We start from the raw sequence: 19,382 nt of genomic DNA on the forward strand, positions 1-19,382 counted from the left end.
GGTCAAGTACAGACCCCGGATGTTGATAACAGGTAACTCCGGGCTCAGAGGAATTAGCACTAGCTATGGTAATAAAATATTGATGAAATGAACGAGTTTCGCGGCATATAATGTGTTATTTGGAGGCTGCATTCCGGTGCCCAGGCTCAGAACGACTTGTAATGACATCAAAGTTATCTGGGTGAGTAAATTATCGTATTTTATGCTAGGAATAAGGTCTAGATTGTAAAAATCGGCAATTGATTGTATTGTTACTGATGTGGACTAGGGATTTCACGATTATAGATTTTCTTGGTAGCCTACGATTATTGTCTGAGAAATAATCACGGTATTACAATTATGACGATTATATGCAATAATCAATTTCTTTTAAAGACCATGGATGTGTAAAAATCCAATATAGCCCAAATATAGGCCTACTTACATAACTGATTGTTTACACAAAATATTTCAAGTATCTAGGCTATTAATATATAACCAATTCTTAATCCCCAGGGGAAATGTTTGAAATATTCAGGTCATAAATTGCCATCTAGTATACCAAATGTTTACGTTTATTTTAATCGTTTTTTGTTTTGTTTTGCTTTTTTTTTTAAATAAAAAATGACATGCTAACATTTAAATTCCTTCCAGTTAGTTAAACGGACCAGTATCTGTGCATTTACCTTTATTTTTGCGCACATCTGCCGATACGGTTCCAACATCATCTTTTTGGAAAGTGACGGTATTTAGGAATCTTTACGATTAATTAATTATGACGTTTAATACCACGATTAATTGTGAAAACAAGTAATCGTGACATCCCTGATGCGGACACAAATACTTCCATTACATCACACATAAACATTGGTACAAAAACATATTTATTATGACAGTATTAGTATATTATACAAATAGGAGCATAAGCCCGCTGTATAAAAATACAAACATCTTGATGCGTTTCTGTGTCCTGGGCATCATAAATCCATTTGACAATTCAAAAATATTGATAAATGCTGTGTGTAGTCAGTTTTATCCAGCCCCACAGTCCTATGCTTTGATGTTTAACACACAAAATTTCTGTCCTGCAGCCCTACAACACCATGCACTTTGTTTGAGAAGACATAGAGAGCTCTAATCTCTTCATTCACACAGGAGGTTTGTTGCAGGAGTGACATATAAAGTCTAATGCTCACTCCCCTGCAGAAAGATGATAGAAACTGAAAATAGACCAACTGTATAATAGTGTAACATTAGGGTGGAAATGGATTTTGAGAATGAAAAAAATTACATTTGCACCTGATAAAATGCCGGCCCTGTCTTATATGTCAGTGTGTAAAAAATTCATATTGCCTTAAAGATGTCTGAAATGTGTTCAGTTCAGTACCAGTTGCTCCTTTTTCAAGACTTTGCAGGGCCTTGATAAAACTGACCGTGTCAATCCATCTAAGAACTAAACTTTATGTACATGTAAGAATACATTTGATGTAAATAGTAAAAAAAAAAAGAAAAGAAAAGAAACAAAAACATATAAACCTTAGCTTACCCCAATGACAACCAGTCTAATGCTAAATGCACGGCTCTGAATGCACAGCTTTAAAAGAAGTTGTACAGCTGCCCCTCAGGTAGACAGAAAAAAAAAAAAACTCTTTAGAAACAACAGGAGATAAGGCAAGCGGAGGTTCATTAGTTACAAGAATATCATGCGACTATCCCTGCCCAGGTCAGAGCCACGTTGCTGGTTTCCCACAGTCTGACTCTGACTCCTCTTGGAGTTGAAGGACTGGGCTCCAGTGAGGTAACGTGAAGCAGCAGATCAAAGCCGAGTTGAAGTCTTCTCTTTGACCTAAAGCCTCAGCAGAAATGCTTAACGCCAAGTGTGCAGAAATATAAAAGAATGTATGAAGCAAAATACACACTATGCTTATATCTTGGGACATGCTTTTTTTTTTTTTATAAGATAAAATTACATAAAGAAAAAGCTTATAGAAGTAGTAGTTGTGTTTAGCAGTGACACTACAAAACTGCTGTGGCCCACGACTGTTTAGATAATTAATCAAAAGTTTCAGTGTAAAAAGAAAATCCCTGAAGATTGTTGTTGTCTTTTCAAAATCTTAAGTGTTTTTTTTTGTGTGTAAATGAGATTAATGACATCCATGTCAGAAGTTAAATACCCTACATGAAGACATCTTTGCTCACAAAACAGTCTCAAAACTGACTAAAGTTTTTGTGTTGTTGAGTACAGTAACTCCGCCATTTTTAATCCTGTTAATTGAACTGATAATTTGATACATGTGCTCATTGTGTAGCTAATTAATAATGCTGTACTCCTCAGTTTTTGAGCTGAGTGGATGATATTTAAGCTTCTGCTTTGTTCTTTGAATGATCAGCATGAGCCAAGCTCTCCTCGTTCTCGTCCTCCTCCTCAGGAACCTGGAAAGCATACGATTAAAAATTATTTATCTGTAGCATGATGAAACAGACCAAAATAAACACAAGTGTACAAGCATTTGACTATAGCCTATCCACTGATACTAGAACATCGAAATAATGTCAGCCTGCCTGATATGATCCCCCCCAAAAAACCATTGAAAGATCAAGCTGCTACATCTGTCTCCTGAAAATAGATGTGGTGTTTATGAGCAGTGGGATTTCTCACCTCCCAGTAAATAGAGTCGTCAAAGCAGTTCTGGTCTGGAGGCTGTCCCCAGATCGGCAGCTTCATTATAAAACCTGGAAGCAGAAAATGAATTGTTTGATTATTTCAGATGTTGCCCTTTTGGACAATTATGTTAATGTTGCCCTTTCCCATCGAGTCACAAAGGTATGCACTTTATTTTTATACACTCATTAGCACCTTTTTAGTCATCAGTGTTATTATTAGCAAGCATTTTTAGATATTTTTAAAGGTACAGTTTGTCTGTTTATTTATTCTGCCTATTTATTGTCGTGTTGTTTGAATGAATGTATACATTGGCTGCTGGCATCAAGGATTTCCTTCAGGATTAATAAAGTTTATTCAATTCAGTTCAGTTTAACTGTTATGTGTCACATTCTTGATTTCATTTTCATCTCCACCCACCTGTAAGAAAACCTCCAACCAGAGCGAACCCGAGGGATGAAGCCAAGGCAGCAGCTTGCATGGCAGCGTTACCGCTGAAGATGAGAAGGAGGAGGAGGAGAGACAGGATGGTGAGAGCTGGAAACTGTTGTTTGCAGCTTATTGCAAAAAGCTGCAATACAGTTATATCATGTGTGTGTATATTACACAGGTAGATGTCTATGGATACTCTCATTAATCCAGGTCATCGTTATCTCTGGGATTATACACAACTAGATGTAAAGGAACATGACCCTTACCCCTCTTTCTTCCCCAATGCACAGGCCACAATACCAGCCAATCCACCCAGGATGCCGGGCATGCCGTGCAGATTGTGGACACCGCAGGTATCCTGGATGCCCAGGTTGGATGCCAGGATGGGCTGCAGAGAAGGAAAAGAGGCATCAAGTAGTCAACAAATGACTGCCTTTTTGAAAGGTGAAATACGCACTTTTTAAAAATTTTTAAAGCATCAAGTGGTTTGCAACTCTTTATTATCTGGATTATTGATTCATATTCTCAGCTTCCGTTTAGATGTTTTCAGTTGTTCATTTCTTGTTGTGACCCAGAGATGTTTAATGTTTAACATTCAGTACAGCTAGAAAATGCTCATATTTGTAAAGCAGATTTTTTTATTTCTTAGAAATTACTCAAACTTTGGGAACAGTGGGTTCTCAATCAAAGTTTCTACCATTCATGCATTAATGATTATTTAACACACTCAAAATTGATGCCTTTTTTTCTTATTTTTCACCTTTGCTTTGTGTTTTTAACTCACCGTTAGGAACTTGAAGCCAAGGGTGGAGACGATGCCAGCCACTAATCCAATCAGCATGGCCCCGAATGGCTCAATGTTCATGTCGGCACATGTTCCCACAGCAACGCCACCGGCCAGAGTGGCGTTTTGAATGTGCACCTACACAGCGTGGAGATATAAATACAAGTATGTAACCTTATAAGTTATTTATCAGCTCTTGGAAGGTAGCATTGACTGTGAATGTTTTAAAGGGAAAGTTGTCCGACCATGTCCAGTTTCCCCTTGTGCTCCACGAGGCTGGAGACGGCGTAGGCGGACATCACACAGGCGGCCAGGGAGAGGTAGGTGTTGATCACTGCGGTGAGCTGTGTGTAGCCTGGGTCAGCGATGGCCGAGTTAAAACTGGGCCAGAACATCCACAGGAAGACGGTTCCTGTCGAGAAAAAAAAGTGATAAAAAGAAGACACAGCAAGTTAGATACTCTCCGTTTAAGTGTTAATAACAATAAGAGTACAGCTGAGATCAGTATGGCTTCATCAGTGTCCATGCTGCACGGCTACTTGTGTCCACTAGGTGGCATACGTCTTATATGTGCAGGAGACCAGCGAGGGAAAATTATAGCTTCATACACTGCCCGTCCAAAAAAAAAGTCACACACTCTAATATTTCGTTGCACCGCCTTTAGCTTTAATTACTGCATGCATTCACTGTGGCATCGTTTCAATAAGCTTCTGCAGTGTCACAACATGTATTTCCGTCCAGAGCTGCATTTATTTTTCAAAGATTCTCACTGTGGTTAAGGTCTGGACTCTGTGGTCACATTGGATCACATTTCTTCCTCCAAGATAATGGTTCTCCACTATCCTTCCAGTGCGTTGGACAGTTCTTAACCCAATTTTAGTCTCAGCAATCTCCTTAGAAGCCAATAATTTGACCCTTCTGAAACAGATTAACACCTTTCTATGACCACAGGATGTGTCTTCCAACATGGTTGTTTAAGGGTTAAATAAGTTGTTGCCAGCTGAAACATAATAATCCATACAGTAATTATCCAATGGGAGGCTCTAGTTAAATCCAAGTGGTGACTTTTCTTTTTGGACGGGCAGTGTAAAACACATCACTGTTTTAAATGGATCATTGATCAGATTGAATCGGTGTAAAGTGTAACAGGCTCTCACCAATCATTGCAAACATATCAGAGTGATAAACAGATCCGTCGTTCTCATGTCCGTTTCTTAAACCTGGTCTGTAAAGCACTCGGGCCACTGCCAGGCCGAAGTAGGCTCCATAAGCGTGGATGATCATGGACGCTCCGACGTCATTGGCCTGTAGAAAGAGAGTAAAAACCACAATAACTTCAGTCATATCTGTGAGTATACGACATAGTTCAGTTCATACAGTGAATGCATCTAGCTCATCAACACATGCACGTGTCATTGCGGAGCTACCATCAGAACATTTGCAACCAGGTGCTCGTTGATGGAGAAGATGGTGATCTCCAGTACGGTCATGATGAGGAGCTGCACGGGGCTGGTTTTACCCAGAACGGCTCCAAACGAGATCAGGACTGTAGCTGTGCTGAAGTCTGCATTGATTATCCTGCAGGAGACGGAAGGAAATACATCATTAGGGGAACAGAAACTGGAGGATAATTAGAGGAGGGGGGGAAGAGGTGGAGCACAGAAATGCGAAGACATGTCACGGAGGGTCGTTACTTGAAGATGCTGATTTTGATCTTGCCGTCGTCCATGTGCCAGATGCCCTGCATGAGGAGGCCCCACTGCAGGCCGAAGGCAGCCAGGAGCAGGTTGACGCCCACGCTGCTGAAGCCGTATCTCTTGAGGAAGGTCATCAGGAAGCCGAAGCCGATGAAGATCATGACGTGGACGTCCTGAAACACTGGTTGACACGAGAGAGACAGAGGGGAAGGTCAGTTCACTTCGCTTATTCGACCACACGACCACAGGGTCCTACTTTGTTACGAGGGCCTCGGTTAAATGTGGACGTGAAATTGAATCAGATTAATAAAAACGCTGCCTTCAATTAGAAATCAGCCATCTGCTACTACGACTGTTCTGCTCATGGTGGTTTCCTCTGCACTTTGTAGTTTAAATGATTTATCGAGCCGTTTCTGGGCTCGACACAGGAGCTGCATTGTCAACCATGACCTGTGAGCTGGAAAAGGCAAATCAGTCACACTATTAATGGCAGTCTGGGAAAAATGCTCCCGCTGTTTCTGTCTAGAGCGGGTCCCTTGAGCTCTGTCTATTAAGTGCATATGATTTTGATAAGTCAAAACTCGCGGGAGGTGACGCATGTCAAACCCCTTATCTATTAGTCTCAGCTGTTAGAGCGACAAACACGCTTGGGGTCGGGAATCGGTTTGGATTATACGCCGTATTTCAGTATCTGAATTCTCAGCTCTGAGAACACACAAGAGTCGTCTTCGTGACAGGAAATGGCCTTTAAGGTTAATATGATGAGACCCTCATATGGAAAATGCATTAAGGTGGAGATAGGCACAAGCTGGGGAACAATGGGCTTCATTTCCGTAGTTCACAATGAACATTATTGAGCTAGCTGCCGTCTAGACAGGACATGTTTCACCTTTGAGAAGACTGATCTTTACTGCTGCTCTGTAGAATAGTTTGGGAAAGTACATGAATAAGCGTAAGGTTAGATCAGTACACAGAAGAACCTTCACAAAATTAGTTCTGGGCAGTACTTTACTTTTCATGGTTTACTTTGCGCAATGACTGACCAGTGCTCGTCCTATTTGTTTTCTTAACCTTGAAATCAGCTCTGCACTTTTGGGTCCAAGGGTGAAACACACATGGTGGGAGGCAGAACGTCAACAGGTTTGAGGCCTGTTCACATCAGACAGCGCAAACCGGTGCTTTTTTTTAGTAGTAAATGTTACTTTGCTCTCAGAATCGATATCTTTATTAGTGTTTATTAGCAAACATTAGAGGCACTGGTACACATTTTGTTTTCAGTATTATTGCAAGTGGCTATTTTCTATAGCTTTATATTTACCTTACAGTTAAAGGAGTGGTATCAGTATCTTCTTATCTATTACTTTGGAAGCAAATAATCCTATTTCCCAGAACTATTCCATTAAATAACATTTAACATCCAATTTTTGGACACTTGTACAGTAGCAATTACACATTTTGTTATTATGAGAGGATATGTTTGTGTGTTTGTTTTTTATTTGTGGCCATAAAAGAGATCCTAACATTAGTCCCAATAAACAAAATGAATGTTACATAGCTGCAGTAGAAGTGAAGAGAGCAGCAGACACACATGAAGCTACATGATGCCAACATATCAGACTGGGAGATATTTCTGTTTGTCTGCCTCTGAGAACATTATCATAACACACAGACGATAACATGAGCACCTGTTTTTATAAAAGTGGAGCAGCTTTGCAAAGATGAACTAATGAGGGAGATTAAATTCATCCACATCTATTTTTGTCTACAGTATTTACATATACAGTGTGTCGGCACATTTTTAACACATGGGAGAAGAAAAAAAACACCTACATCTGCTTTAGTGAGGCCAAACCCAGAGATGGAACATTTGAATTATGATTATGTGTTTTAAGATAAATGATACTTGATTATCAACAGTTCAAATATGTTCACTCTGAGTTTTATGGCCACTATTATTTATTTATTTTGTGTAGGATTGATTGTCACCAGTGTAAACTGATTCAGTTGAATTCATTGTAAATAACATAATAAGGGAAAGAACAATGATCCATCATGGCTCATCCAGAGGACTGACATTCCATATTCAGAAAGGATTAAAGTCATATTTCACATTGTCAACCTAATACTTACCACTGCTTAAAAAGAAAAAAAAAGAAGAAGAAAAGAAACTAATACAACAATTTAATATCAATTCTTCACTCGTTTTCACTAATAAAGGGAGATTGGGGCCAAGTATTGTTGCACAGAGCGACTTTCAGTGACTTTAGAAGCATCAGTGAAGCTAAAGATCTGCAAGTTTCCTCTTGTTGTGTCATTGTTCAATGGAGCGTAACAGTATCAACATTTTTCGACTTGTAAATGTCTGATTTCACCTGCGTGGAGCTGTTGTGAAGAGAACCTGTGTGCGGCCCCTCAGCTTACACTTGACTCCCCCTCCTCAGTTGGGTGACTCAGACTCGCTTCCCCTTGTAGTAGGGGCTTCGAGTGAACAGCAGATTGAGGATGGGGAGGAGGTAAAGTTGGCGAGCTGCCACGGTGGCTGGCACCACGCCCAGATCTAAGTCAACGCTTAGTAATCTTGTGAAGAGCGGGGTGAGCCAAGACAAGAGAGGGAAGAATCTCCTCAGGACCTGCTGTAGTGCAGAGGAGTGATGCAACCAGTGCAAAGAAAAAAAAACGGATTTTCTTCTTTCTTTCTTTTTAAATGCTGGAGCAACCAATTTCCTCGCCTTTGATCTTTGATGTTTTCATTCTGCAATTGAGCTCCTTATTAAGATAAATCTACTGTACAGATAAACTTTGCAGCTTTTTTCTTGCTCCAGCCGTCATTTCTCTGTTTATTTATCTTGCTTTGAAACTACAATTACGGACGTCTGGTATGCGTTGGATTGTGGATCTCTCTGCACTTTTAATGTCCATGGCTTCAGCTGATTCTGCATAATTGGAATAGTTAACTGAGCATGTTGTGCCACAATGAGGTTTATTTTTTAGATGCTTAACATTTCGTAACGGCAGATTTATCTACTGTGGATAAATCTATTCTTAAAGTCTCCCTCTGCTCTAAATGTGGATTGTTATTTTACTTGCATGTTTGACTGTTGCTGTGCAGAATCATTACTGTAAGTTTTCACCTTCAAGTCCAAGTTTAACATATTATATAACAACTAATTTAGATCAAATCATGACCCAGTGTGATGTTGAAACTACACAATATTTGCATGTTTTTTTTGGCTTTGGATATTTCAACAAGAGCAAAAGTCAAAGACAAAGAAAAACACGCACTCTCCAACAAAACTCTCAGGAACAAACTAAAGAGGTGCACGGCCAAAAGATCAACTTAAAGAAACAAAAGAAAGGCCAGCAGCACTCGTGTCCTTCTCATTGTCTTTTATTTCATACTGCGTCGGCGCTTAGCACAGACCGGTTTCGACAACGTCTTCCTCAGTGTCGAAACCGGTCTGTGCTAAGCGCCGACGCAGTATGAAATAAAAGACAATGAGAAGGACACGAGTGCTGCTGGCCTTTCTTTTGTTTCTTTAACAAGAGCAAAAGGAAACTGTTTAATGTTAACACTTTTTGATGAAGCAAGATCGACCTTTAGAAAAACGATTTCATTCACATTTTGTCTTTCAGAGCAGAGCGTATTATAGTCTAGATCTTTAAATTTTAGCACTGTTTATCAAACGATGTATGTGGTTAAAACATGCCATATAAAGTGAAAGATATCCTTCAACCTTACTGTACATTCACTGTTAAGCTAATCTCCATGGGTCACACCTGCCCCGCCCAATCATGACCAGACGATCACACAGTGAAAGAAAAGCTGATATTACAGCGGCCACTCTGAATCAAGATAGTTAAACTGCCCTAAATATCCCCTTGAAACAAAAGCACCTAGAAAACGAATCCTGTGTGAATGCAGCGCATAACTCAAATAGCATTTTGTCTGCTCCACTGACCATCTGTCTTGGCTCTCTTTATCTGCGTTTTAAGGACATTAATGTAAATCACATGTGGCCCCCACTGCATGAGACTTGACACTTTTTCCCTGCAGGATCCTCTTGACTCCACAGCTGCATGCATGTGAATGGACTTTGTGTCGGACGAGAATGTGACCCCATGACTCCTGTTATTGCATTTAGCAGACCTGCTCTAGAAACAGCCTCCAAATTATTCTATTTCTGTTTGCAGGTAATTAGAAAATGACACTCTTAAAACAGAATTCACATTATTCCAATTAAGAAAGGAGACTTTTTTTCAGTTCACTCAACAAGACTTCAAAACTTATGGAATATTTATAGATTTACTCCTTTTTTAATACAACCTGGCCTCTCAAAGCTTTTCTGGATATTATTAGAAAGAGGTTTAACCACAAAACTGCGACAAACGTAATATATTAGAGCCGTTAGATACAAATTTGATAATCCATCATTTCCAAACTTGTCAAAGTAACATTGAGACATCCAGCTGCAGAGCATCCCTCAGCGTGCAGCCCCCACATAGACTTACTTGGGTAGAGATCCAGAGGTTTCTTCTCTTCCGCTTCATGGTGGGTGTCATTGCTGTGTGAGTCACCATGCCCGTGACCACCTTTGCCGTCATCGTAGACCGCAAACACAGCAAACAGTATGATGGTGACAATCTCCAAAACCAAGGCCACGATGGGGAACTTGAACCTCATGTTGGTAGCGTACGCAGGCATCCCGAGACCAAACCCTGGTTATCTCTCTCACACAGTGTGACACACGCGCACACACACACACACGCTCACTGACTGACTCTGGTCTGTTTTTCAGGGGTTGTGCTGTGTGAAGAGGAGGGAAGAAACTGGTGTCTGGTTTTAAACTGATGCAGGTTTCATGGTGACCAATGACAGGGCAGAAGACTGAGGCCCGGGTGGTGAACTCCCCCTCGTGCACTTTGCTTACGGGGATGGGTTTCCTTTTTGAACGTTAGAGGGGACAAAGCAAAACACAAGCGTAATGACACCCAGCCAGTGAGCGGACATGGGAGAAAAACTTAATGACTGCTCCTTCCCACTCATTTTTCACTGTCAAACTTATGTTTGTTGATTTACTGACAGATCTTCTAGTGTCTTCAAATGCAGTGGAAGATTAAATATATAGAAATGTTGCCACAAAGGGATATTTGTTTTGCTCAAGAAGATATAGCTGCTGTTGCACAGTCTCAGTCTTTATTTCTCTTTTATCCACTCTGCTGAACACTGTTCCTCTTTCTCAGTGCAGATAACTTCAGAGCATGCTCCCTTGATATTTAACCATTTTTCAGTGCTTGCACCTGCAGTGCTTGCACCTGCAGTTTTCTAAACGTCACTTAAGTAAAAGAAGCATTAACGTTTTTATAGATGAATGTACAGAGGTATTATCAACAAATTACATGAGATTACAGTGGAAACAACCAACAAAATCTTCAGTCAATCATGAATGGATGCACAAATATAAAGAGAAATATTAAGAGACTCAATTTACAGAACAAAAGCAACACACTTTCTGTAGATGAGAAAATATGTAAATATAGACAAAACAATCAATATACAGGTTAATGCTGCTAAGGTGTGCACACTGTACAGTATGAGAGAAACCAATTAATATAATGGATTGTACAGCAGATGTATTTGGTTTTGTACAGACTGTATGTTTGCATTAATGTGTGTACTACATTTGATTTAAAAAGAAGACTATATACAAGTGAATATGTCCATAGTTACAATCACACATAGCAGCTGCAATCAATACTGACTATTGACTATCACCTGAGCCAGCAGCTCTCACTGCTTATTTGAGCTTTATGCAGTTTCCACTTATTGTTAAGCTGTCAGGCCTCAGTGTTACTGTTTAGGCTCACTCTCTCTCATTGTTGTTCTCTGCAGGCGGCTGTTTTGCAGCTCTACAACCACAATGTACACAACCTGATCAGCACAAAAGGCAGATCAACATTTGCCATTACCAGAAAGAGTGAGAGAGAATATTTGACTCAAAATTAATTGTAATATTAGTGATTGAAAAAACCCAAATCTCCCCAAAACAAAAAGCTCATTGTTAAAGAGGAACTTTGCAAGTCCAGTCCACTGTTTTGCTAACACTCCTTGTGGCCATGTGCATTTGTTTACAACAAAGCAGACAAGAAAGTAATCAATAGAGCAGTAAATAATGTTATGTATAATATACGATGTTACAACGTGTATATTTGTGTAGTTTAATCTGTCATAAACAAGAGATTATGGGTTGTAAGGTTGTTTTTCAGCCAAGAGACGCAATAAGTGGCACGTACTGTAGAAGGCAGAGAGCCTCCGTTCTCCCTGTAACAAGTTAAGCCATTAATTAAACCATCACAATTACTCCAAAGCTGTTTAATTAAGGTAAAAATGTAGCATAGTTAAGCTACAAATCCTGCATAGTTCCTCTTTAAAAAGCAAACTGAATGTAAACAACCAAAACTGATCAGGATACAGTCTAATTAAAGTGGTGGAGTAAACAGTAAATTAGTTCACTCTGTCATGGAGTCGAGCCAAGATAAATAGAGCTTAAAAGTCTACGCAGTAATTCAGTGATTATGTCGTGTCATGTTGTGTTGACAAATGCTGCACATTGTCATTCCACCCATGCATGACCCCTGCAGACAGTATATATAACTGTGATCAGGTTACTATGGACTCCAGCTCCTTTACCGTCGACTGTTTGTCTTGAGTCATCATCGCTACACACTGTACATATCTCTGCTTCGTTTCCCACTGGAAACCGTCCAAGCTCACGGCTCCTCTGATCCGACCCACATGGTTCTGGTCGGGGCGAGTGGCTTCCACAGTGAGTGTGGTGTCGATCTGAGGCCCTTTCGCCAAATTACCAGTCCAGAGGTCCATCATTTGAGCCTAAAGCTTTATGAATGAGCGGAGTAGTTAATCACTGCCAGCAACACATTTCTGTTTGTCTTGGAGCTGAGAGCAGCAATTTTTTTTTTTTCCCAGATCCTTTGGGAAATTACTTCCAAATGTTTAGAGATATCAAAAACTCTGCAGCGCTGCATGTACAACTAATCTACTCATGCTGACTCATTACTCAATCAGTTTTCACTACAAAGTTTTGTAGTAATGTTTGGCAGGCAGTAGAGGCTGTCTACTGTCTAGTGGGTGGAGCCATAGTGCCACATGCTCTTCTTTTTTTTAAGGGCAACATGGGAGGATTTGTGCTCCAACTGCCAAGGTCATTCATTCATGACGGTTACAGATACTCCCTTACATCAGTTTCCTTTTCTTGTAGTTGTAGACTTTTTATTGAATTTAAGTCTATTTATTACCTAATAAACTGTGGCTGTTTGACCTACTAGCTACTACTATTGAACAAATTATTTCTGCCTCAGGAAAAGCTGTGGAGGTCCTGAGAAATGTTTGTATAGGGTTGAAACTTCAGCCCAGCAATTATTGAACCCATTATTATGGACATGTAGTTTGTGATCTTGAGCCCTGAGAATCAATGTTTCTCTTCTTGGCTGTATTTGGACAGAGTTTGGACAGAAGTCCTGAGAACTATTTACACAGTCAAGACTGTTCAATGACTGTAAACGCTCTCAGTCTCACATTTCATAGTGGGGTATCCCACAGGAACCATTGCTTTAAGGTTTTTTTTTTTTTGGCTTATACATGATCCAGCTCTGGATTTTTAACATGACACATGCTGTAATGTCGTGTTTCGTAAAATTTATGTTTGTTTAAAGGGTCAGTCACATAAACATCGAAAACTTTTGCAACAAAATGTATTAATTTCAACGTTCATAGAGTTGTTTTCGAGGTAAATTCATGCAAAACTGCTGATGCGCGTTCCCATCTGGGGCAGTTTTTCGGCAATCAGTCTGCACGATCCATTATTATCTCATAGCGTGGTGAATGTGCAGGTCACAACTTGTCCACCAGAGCATTTTGGAGTTGTTGGATTGTGTATTTGATGAGTTTGATGAGGGAAACCAAGAAATCCCATTAGCCTCCGTAGCGTAGCTCTGAGCAGCTTGCGGCTCTGCTCCGCCGTTCTAAAAATAGCTTGCACCGACTGCTATGACTATAGGGACTGGCAATGGGCCAATTTGCCGAAATGTTGAACTATCCCTTTAAGCCAAGAAGCAGTTTAAATGACAATTTACACGCTTGTTAGCTTGGAAAGGTTTTTTTCGGTCATTAGTTTATTACTCTGTCCTAAATTAAATCATGTAGATGTCTGATAACAAAATGCTGACAGTTAACACTAACCAACATGTTAACAAGTTAGCTAGTGTGGAAAATGTTGTTTTTTTCAGTCTTTGCACAATTATTCTTTCTTTAATGAAATTATGTACATTCCTAACTTGGAAAATGCTAAAAGAGGTAAACAGCAAAGTGCAGAAAAAATAGTAAAATGCTTCGAGAGCTACTGTGACGTGCTAGAATTGGCACTCGTTAACCAGCATGAAAGTGGTTAGCTCACTGTGGCCGTGCAATCTAGCTGTGTGAATATCTAAATAAATACTTTATTTGTTTGATGTTTTTGTTTGTTGCTCTGTTCCTGGAGAGTCGTTGTGTTTTAGGCGACTAGGAGCTCAAAGACTGCAATTGTGTGTTACGTAAGTTTGTAATTTGCTCTCGTCAGTCTTGCATTGAATAATTTGGCCATTTCATCAAACAACCCTATTATTGCTGGTGGAAGTAAAAGTGTTGCCTTGTTTAGCGTCACAGAATCTTGAGGTTTGAACATTAAAGGAAAACGCAGGGAAGAAAAACAGCAACGCTTTCATCAAATCAGTTTTAATCTAGCCCCTCTCTGAACTTACATTCCAGGAAAGTCATTAAGCGATTTATCTCAACTCCACCGTAAAGCGCAGATTTGTGGAAAATAAACAAGCCATCAGCCTAAAATGCACTTCACCCTTTGTCTTGGATCCACTCGTGCCGTTATGCAACATATACATGACTCCATACATGAAACCAGACTCACTGTAACGGATGATACTCTGCTCACTTGGTCCATCTGTCACAGCGCAGCTATCCCCGAGTCTCGCTCGCTGTAATGCCAAGACGACTCGGTGAATGTGAGGGATCAAAGAGTGAAGGAGGTGGATGATAGATGGCTGCTATAGTTCGCTTTTAGTTTTTTTTGCGTCAGGACATTCCTGGTCAGGCTTTAGTGTGCCACATGGAAAGGTCAAACAGAGGTTATAGCGGCTTCATCGCTTCATATATTTTTCTAATCATTGCTTTTTGATGAAAAAAAAAAATCCTTCCTTTTAATGTGAGATGGATTCGCTCCAAGGTCATTTTTTTATGAGGCAAGAAGTTGAATTTATCAGTTGTACAATGTTTAAAAGTCAACACATGAAGCTGTTATTCATTAAACTCCATCAAAGTGCATTTTATCAGCACTTTTAACTTGTTGCTTTCACTCCCTTGTCTTGTATGTGTGTGTGTATGGGGGTGCATCACCTCGCAGCTGACATTTGTGTATATTCCTCTGTGTGTCTGTGTTTGTTCAGCTTCTTTCTCATGCAAAGGTCAGCTACCAACTCCCCACATATTAACTCCTTATCACATGAGGCCAATGAGGACCGGTATGTCTTTACGACGAGTCCTCTCTCTCTTCACACTGCATGAAACAGACCTCTGCTCTCATGTGAAGCGATGTACAGGCCCCTTATGGTTACTCAAGGGGGGGGATCAACACTGCATTCCTCAGTTTGGAGGATCCCTCCATATAGAGATATGTATATGGCTGATTGGAAACAGAAGACCAGTCGGTGTGACAGACAAAATCCAGGTCTTTTCTGCTCATTAATCAAAACTGTAAAGCAATCAGTGTGTTTGCTGGGTGGGTGGGGGGCTGACGGAGTGAGTGTGTAACATCACATGCAGCTCCACACAGCTTTTCATGTGCCGTTATCTTGGCCCTGAAAAAATAAATGGAGGAGGATCTGAGCAGCGCTGCCGAAATATAGATATATTTGAATATAAAGTTGTGTTTATCTGAAGGAAACCAGTGAATGTGGACCTGTGAAAGAACTGGCAAACAGATTGTACTTCCATCCAGACGTATTGCAAAAAAAACAGCGCGGGATTGTGGTTTACTGGTCAAAATTTAATACTTTTTTAAAATCAAATTGTCAAGTTGTCATATCTTTAGATTCCTCTCTGACACAGTTAAAAATACTGTACACATGTCACCACGGCTGTCATGGCCAGCCAGCCAGCTTAGAGCTGATAGAGCTTTAGGTTTTTTTTTTTTTACTCAAGGACGCTTTGACAGGTGTGAATATGTCGGCTCTGGCCTCCGGGATCAGAAAAAAAACACTGAAACAGCTTTTGTCTGTATCATAGTCTCTCTACTATTACTCTCTCAGGCATTTCAGCTGAGAAATTAGCTGAGGAATCTCTTGGGAAATGAATGCAGCACTATACATTTAGATTGTATTCATATGTGCGGCACATATTTCACGTCTCCAGCTGCCGAATTCTTGTCCTCTGTGAATCAGCAGGTGTTTCAATGCGGGTGAACCTATGAACTCTGTGTTGCCTAGGCTCTTTGCTTTGAATCCAAGTCATGTTTTGCCTGAGCTACTCATCTCATTATCTCTTATGTGCAACTGCGGCCGTTTAAGCCTGGTGTAATGTGACAGGAGGAGCAGAGGTCGGTGTTAAAGCAGTAGTCGCATTCAGTGAGCGCCTGTTGTTGAAGATGCCACTGAGAAACTTGAAAAGATCTTGTGGATCTTTTTTATTCCCTAAAGATTGAGACTGAAGAATGATGCTCAGAAAATGCACCATATTATTTCCCCTAATAACAAATCTGTTTAATTTTGTATATATTCAGAAAATTCTCCTTAAAATAAAAGAGAAAAACTGCCAACGGGATGAACCGCCTGCTGTAATTTAAATGTATTCATTTTTTTTTCATTCCCACTGATGTTTTCTGTTTTTTAAGCTCTGATTTTGCAGCTCCATGAGATTTTATCTTGTTTATTTATTAATTTTTTTTTTAACAATGCTGATTCCAGTTATATTAAGTTTTCCCTTGGGGTGACTGAGGAGAAAAGCCATAGCTTCTTACAGGAAATTGCAACTTTTACTCCACAGATTTCATTATTATTAAGTGTCCTGTGCAAACAAAGAAGAGAAAAGAAAAAAATGCTTAATAGGCCTACTCTGTCTGGCATATTATTTTTAAACGACTGCTTTAAGAAAAGTGGTTGACCCCTGAAAGTGAGATTTTTAATCGTGACCTTGATGCCAGATGAATCATTAGAAACAATTTCGCCTGATAATCAGCCTGAATTGCCATTTCATTATATCTGCAGCAGGACGCCGTGTTCTTGCTGTTCATTCATTCTGTTCTGCACTAATTAATTAGCACTGTGTGACATTTAGTGTAAAACCTTGATGTACCCATTGAGTTTCTGAGAAATCATGTTTTGTTCTGCAGTTTCGCCAGGAAGATGGATCTAAATTTTACAATACCCATCAGCCGCGGGCGCCATTGCCATGGCGCAGAGGTTGTGACGATGTGAATCAGCGCTGCAGTGAGCGAGGACGAAGTTCATCCACAACTGAGTAAGTAAATTGATTTAAGCAGTAGATGTTATTTTCAGTGTTCCCACTACAGTACACGTCTGGAACAGATTCCCTGAAACTGTAAATGGAGGATTATTAAGATGCGTGTATATAAACGTATGTCTATGTCTAGATACCTCTTTATATACAGCGGGGAAAATAAGTATTGACGTGTCGGCATTTTTCTCCTAAAACATATTTCTAATAGAGGTATTGACATGAAATTTTCACCAGATGTCGGCAACAACCCAAGTAATGCACACATACAGAGAAATCCAAACATTTATGTCCATAAATTAAGTAATGTGTAATAAAGTGAAATGATGCAGGGAATAAGTATTGAACACATGAAGAAAAGGAGGTGCAAAAAAGTACAGAAAGCCAAGAAAGCAGCTGGAGTCTGTCAGTATTTAGAAAGTTATCCTGTCCCCTGTCAATGCAAAGTAACATCAACTGCTTTAGTCCAGTTGACGCCTATAAAAATGTTTCTCATCACCAAGGTGTCACACAAGAGGCGTCTAATGATGGAGAAAAGCAAAGAGCTTCTCTAGACCTTCAGAAACTGATGTTGCAGAACAAACTGATGGGATTGGTTACAGACGTGTCTGAATGCACCGTTTTATCCGTTAGTGCCGTTAATCTGGAACCGAAAAGAACAACATTTTACCATAAACTGGCCACGACCAGGTCCTCACAAGATTTCTGACAGAGTCAAAAGAAAACTAAGAAGAGTCGTCCAAGAGCCAAGGATCACTGACAGAGAGATGTAGAGAGACCTGCAATGAGTAATGCACTCAACCGCCATGGCATCTACTATACATGCTCACCATGCAAGTCTATTGACGCATTCAATACTTATTTTCCCCGCTGTATATCTTATGCTGAAGTATGGTATTTCTGGAGACTTCTGGAGTGTTAAAAAATATTTAATAAAAACAAACCAAAAGCGACGACACTTCAACCGTGATACGAACAGAGCCGTGATTTTGCAAACAGTTTCTCCATACTTTAAACTTTAATTCCCATTCTCTCTTACTGGGTGGACACGACTTTTGCATTATAATTAACCTCTCACTGCTTGCCAAGGTATAATCTAGAGTTTTTAACTTTTACTCTACTGATGATCTTCAACCAGGTTGTGTTTCATACTGATTCTTATGTGCATGTAGCATGTAAGACTCTGTGGGAGGAAAAAATCAAAACACCTTTTAGCTGGAGAGCCAGCAGCACCTGAAATACTCATTGGTTCAGTGTTTGTAATCCTGCCTGCTACACTCTGACTGGCTGATTATTCAACTGGTGGAAGAAATCAGCACAATTACCTCTGCATAAATCTTTGCCCCGATGTCCTTGGCCTCAACATTTCATTCCCTGCAGCCCTGATGCATTATGGGGGCGGGAACAGGAACGCAGAGGATGATAGCGCGTAGACAGACACTCCTCCTCCTCCTCCTCTCCATCCTGGGGCTGCACTGTCACCCCCCCCCCCCCCGAACGTACCCCACCCCTCGTTTCCTGTGGCTGGGGCTGAGGGGAACAATTGCACACCCTGATAAGCCCGCTCGGAGGGAAGCCTACGTAGGCGCGTAATCACCATGTTGGCTGCTAGCAATCAAGAACAATCACAAGCTCCCATCGTGTTTATGTTGCGGTGGACATTTATGCCTTTTAAGTCTATATAGCATCCCATAGTAATCCCCCATCACCTCTTGTGTGTGCTTGGGTGAAAAGAACAGAAATGCACAGACAGTTGCAGCATTTCTCAGTTTCAGGTGTGATGGAGAGAAGAAACTATGGCAACATATAGCGACCAAAAAAGCTAAGTGAAGGTATTGATCAGGAGAATCCCTTTCTGTTGCCTCTTCATGACATAAACATGAGCGGCAACCTGCATGGCTCTGCACACACAGCTACAGATGCTGTTTGAAGACGGCCGAGGGCAAATGTTTAACAGGTGGCTGCAGGATTTAGCGCCGCGCCCTATCGTGTTACCGCTGGATGTGCAACAGGCATCAGTTAAAACAGAGTGTGGACAGAGGAGCGTGCGTACAGTCCTGAACCCGGTGGGACCGAAGCCACATGTGCAAAACGTGATACAGAAAAATTGCTGCTGTTGTGCGTTTTTCTATGACAGCAGGAAGATGTATAGTTACTGATCCTCAGAAGCTGGTCATGCTTTTTAAGGAAGTCTTTTTCTTCTTTTTTTTTAACCGGACGGTCAGTTTATGGTGGAAGGTCAAGCACAGT

The 19,382-nt window shown here is 40.5% G+C and overlaps 1 protein-coding gene and 1 long non-coding RNA gene across 2 annotated transcripts in view; one reads left to right on the forward strand and one right to left on the reverse strand.

Moving 5' to 3' along the window:
• Positions 1-849: 849 nt before the first annotated feature.
• rhag (Rh associated glycoprotein) lies at positions 850-10,364 on the reverse strand. The gene is made up of 10 exons (XM_085771504.1): positions 10,064-10,364; positions 5,552-5,735; positions 5,285-5,435; positions 5,015-5,162; positions 4,103-4,269; positions 3,858-3,995; positions 3,340-3,461; positions 3,062-3,135; positions 2,639-2,712; positions 850-2,412 (listed from the first exon to the last, which is right to left on the reverse strand). The coding sequence occupies exons 1-10, from the start codon at positions 10,254-10,256 to the stop codon at positions 2,338-2,340; spliced, it is 1,326 nt and encodes a 441-aa protein (XP_085627630.1). The 5' UTR covers positions 10,257-10,364; the 3' UTR covers positions 850-2,337.
• Positions 5,653-19,382, forward strand: part of LOC146961523 (uncharacterized) — a 32,990-nt gene continuing 19,260 nt past the window's right edge. Inside the window, exons 1-2 of the long non-coding RNA XR_015035265.1 lie at positions 5,653-5,765; positions 17,008-17,135. This is a non-coding gene — a long non-coding RNA (uncharacterized LOC146961523). The remainder of the gene's footprint in view (positions 5,766-17,007; positions 17,136-19,382) is intronic.

The sequence above is a fragment of the Trachurus japonicus genome, chromosome 24, assembly GCF_045865225.1.
Source record: "Trachurus japonicus isolate A0001 chromosome 24, Traja_1.0".
NCBI lineage: Eukaryota > Metazoa > Chordata > Actinopteri > Carangiformes > Carangidae > Trachurus > Trachurus japonicus.

What these genes read in the sequence shown, in the direction of transcription:
- rhag (XM_085771504.1), bottom strand. Translation starts at nt 10,256, where the DNA reads ATGCCTGCGTACGCTACCAACATGAGGTTCAAGTTCCCCATCGTGGCC. An exon ending in ACAAGGGGAAACTGGACATG is followed by an intron (nt 3,996 to 4,102) that starts GTCGGACAACTT and finishes CACGCTGTGTAG; the next exon opens with GTGCACATTCAAAACGCCAC. An exon ending in GCATTGGGGAAGAAAGAGGG is followed by an intron (nt 3,136 to 3,339) that starts GTAAGGGTCATG and finishes TCTCATCTTCAG; the next exon opens with CGGTAACGCTGCCATGCAAG.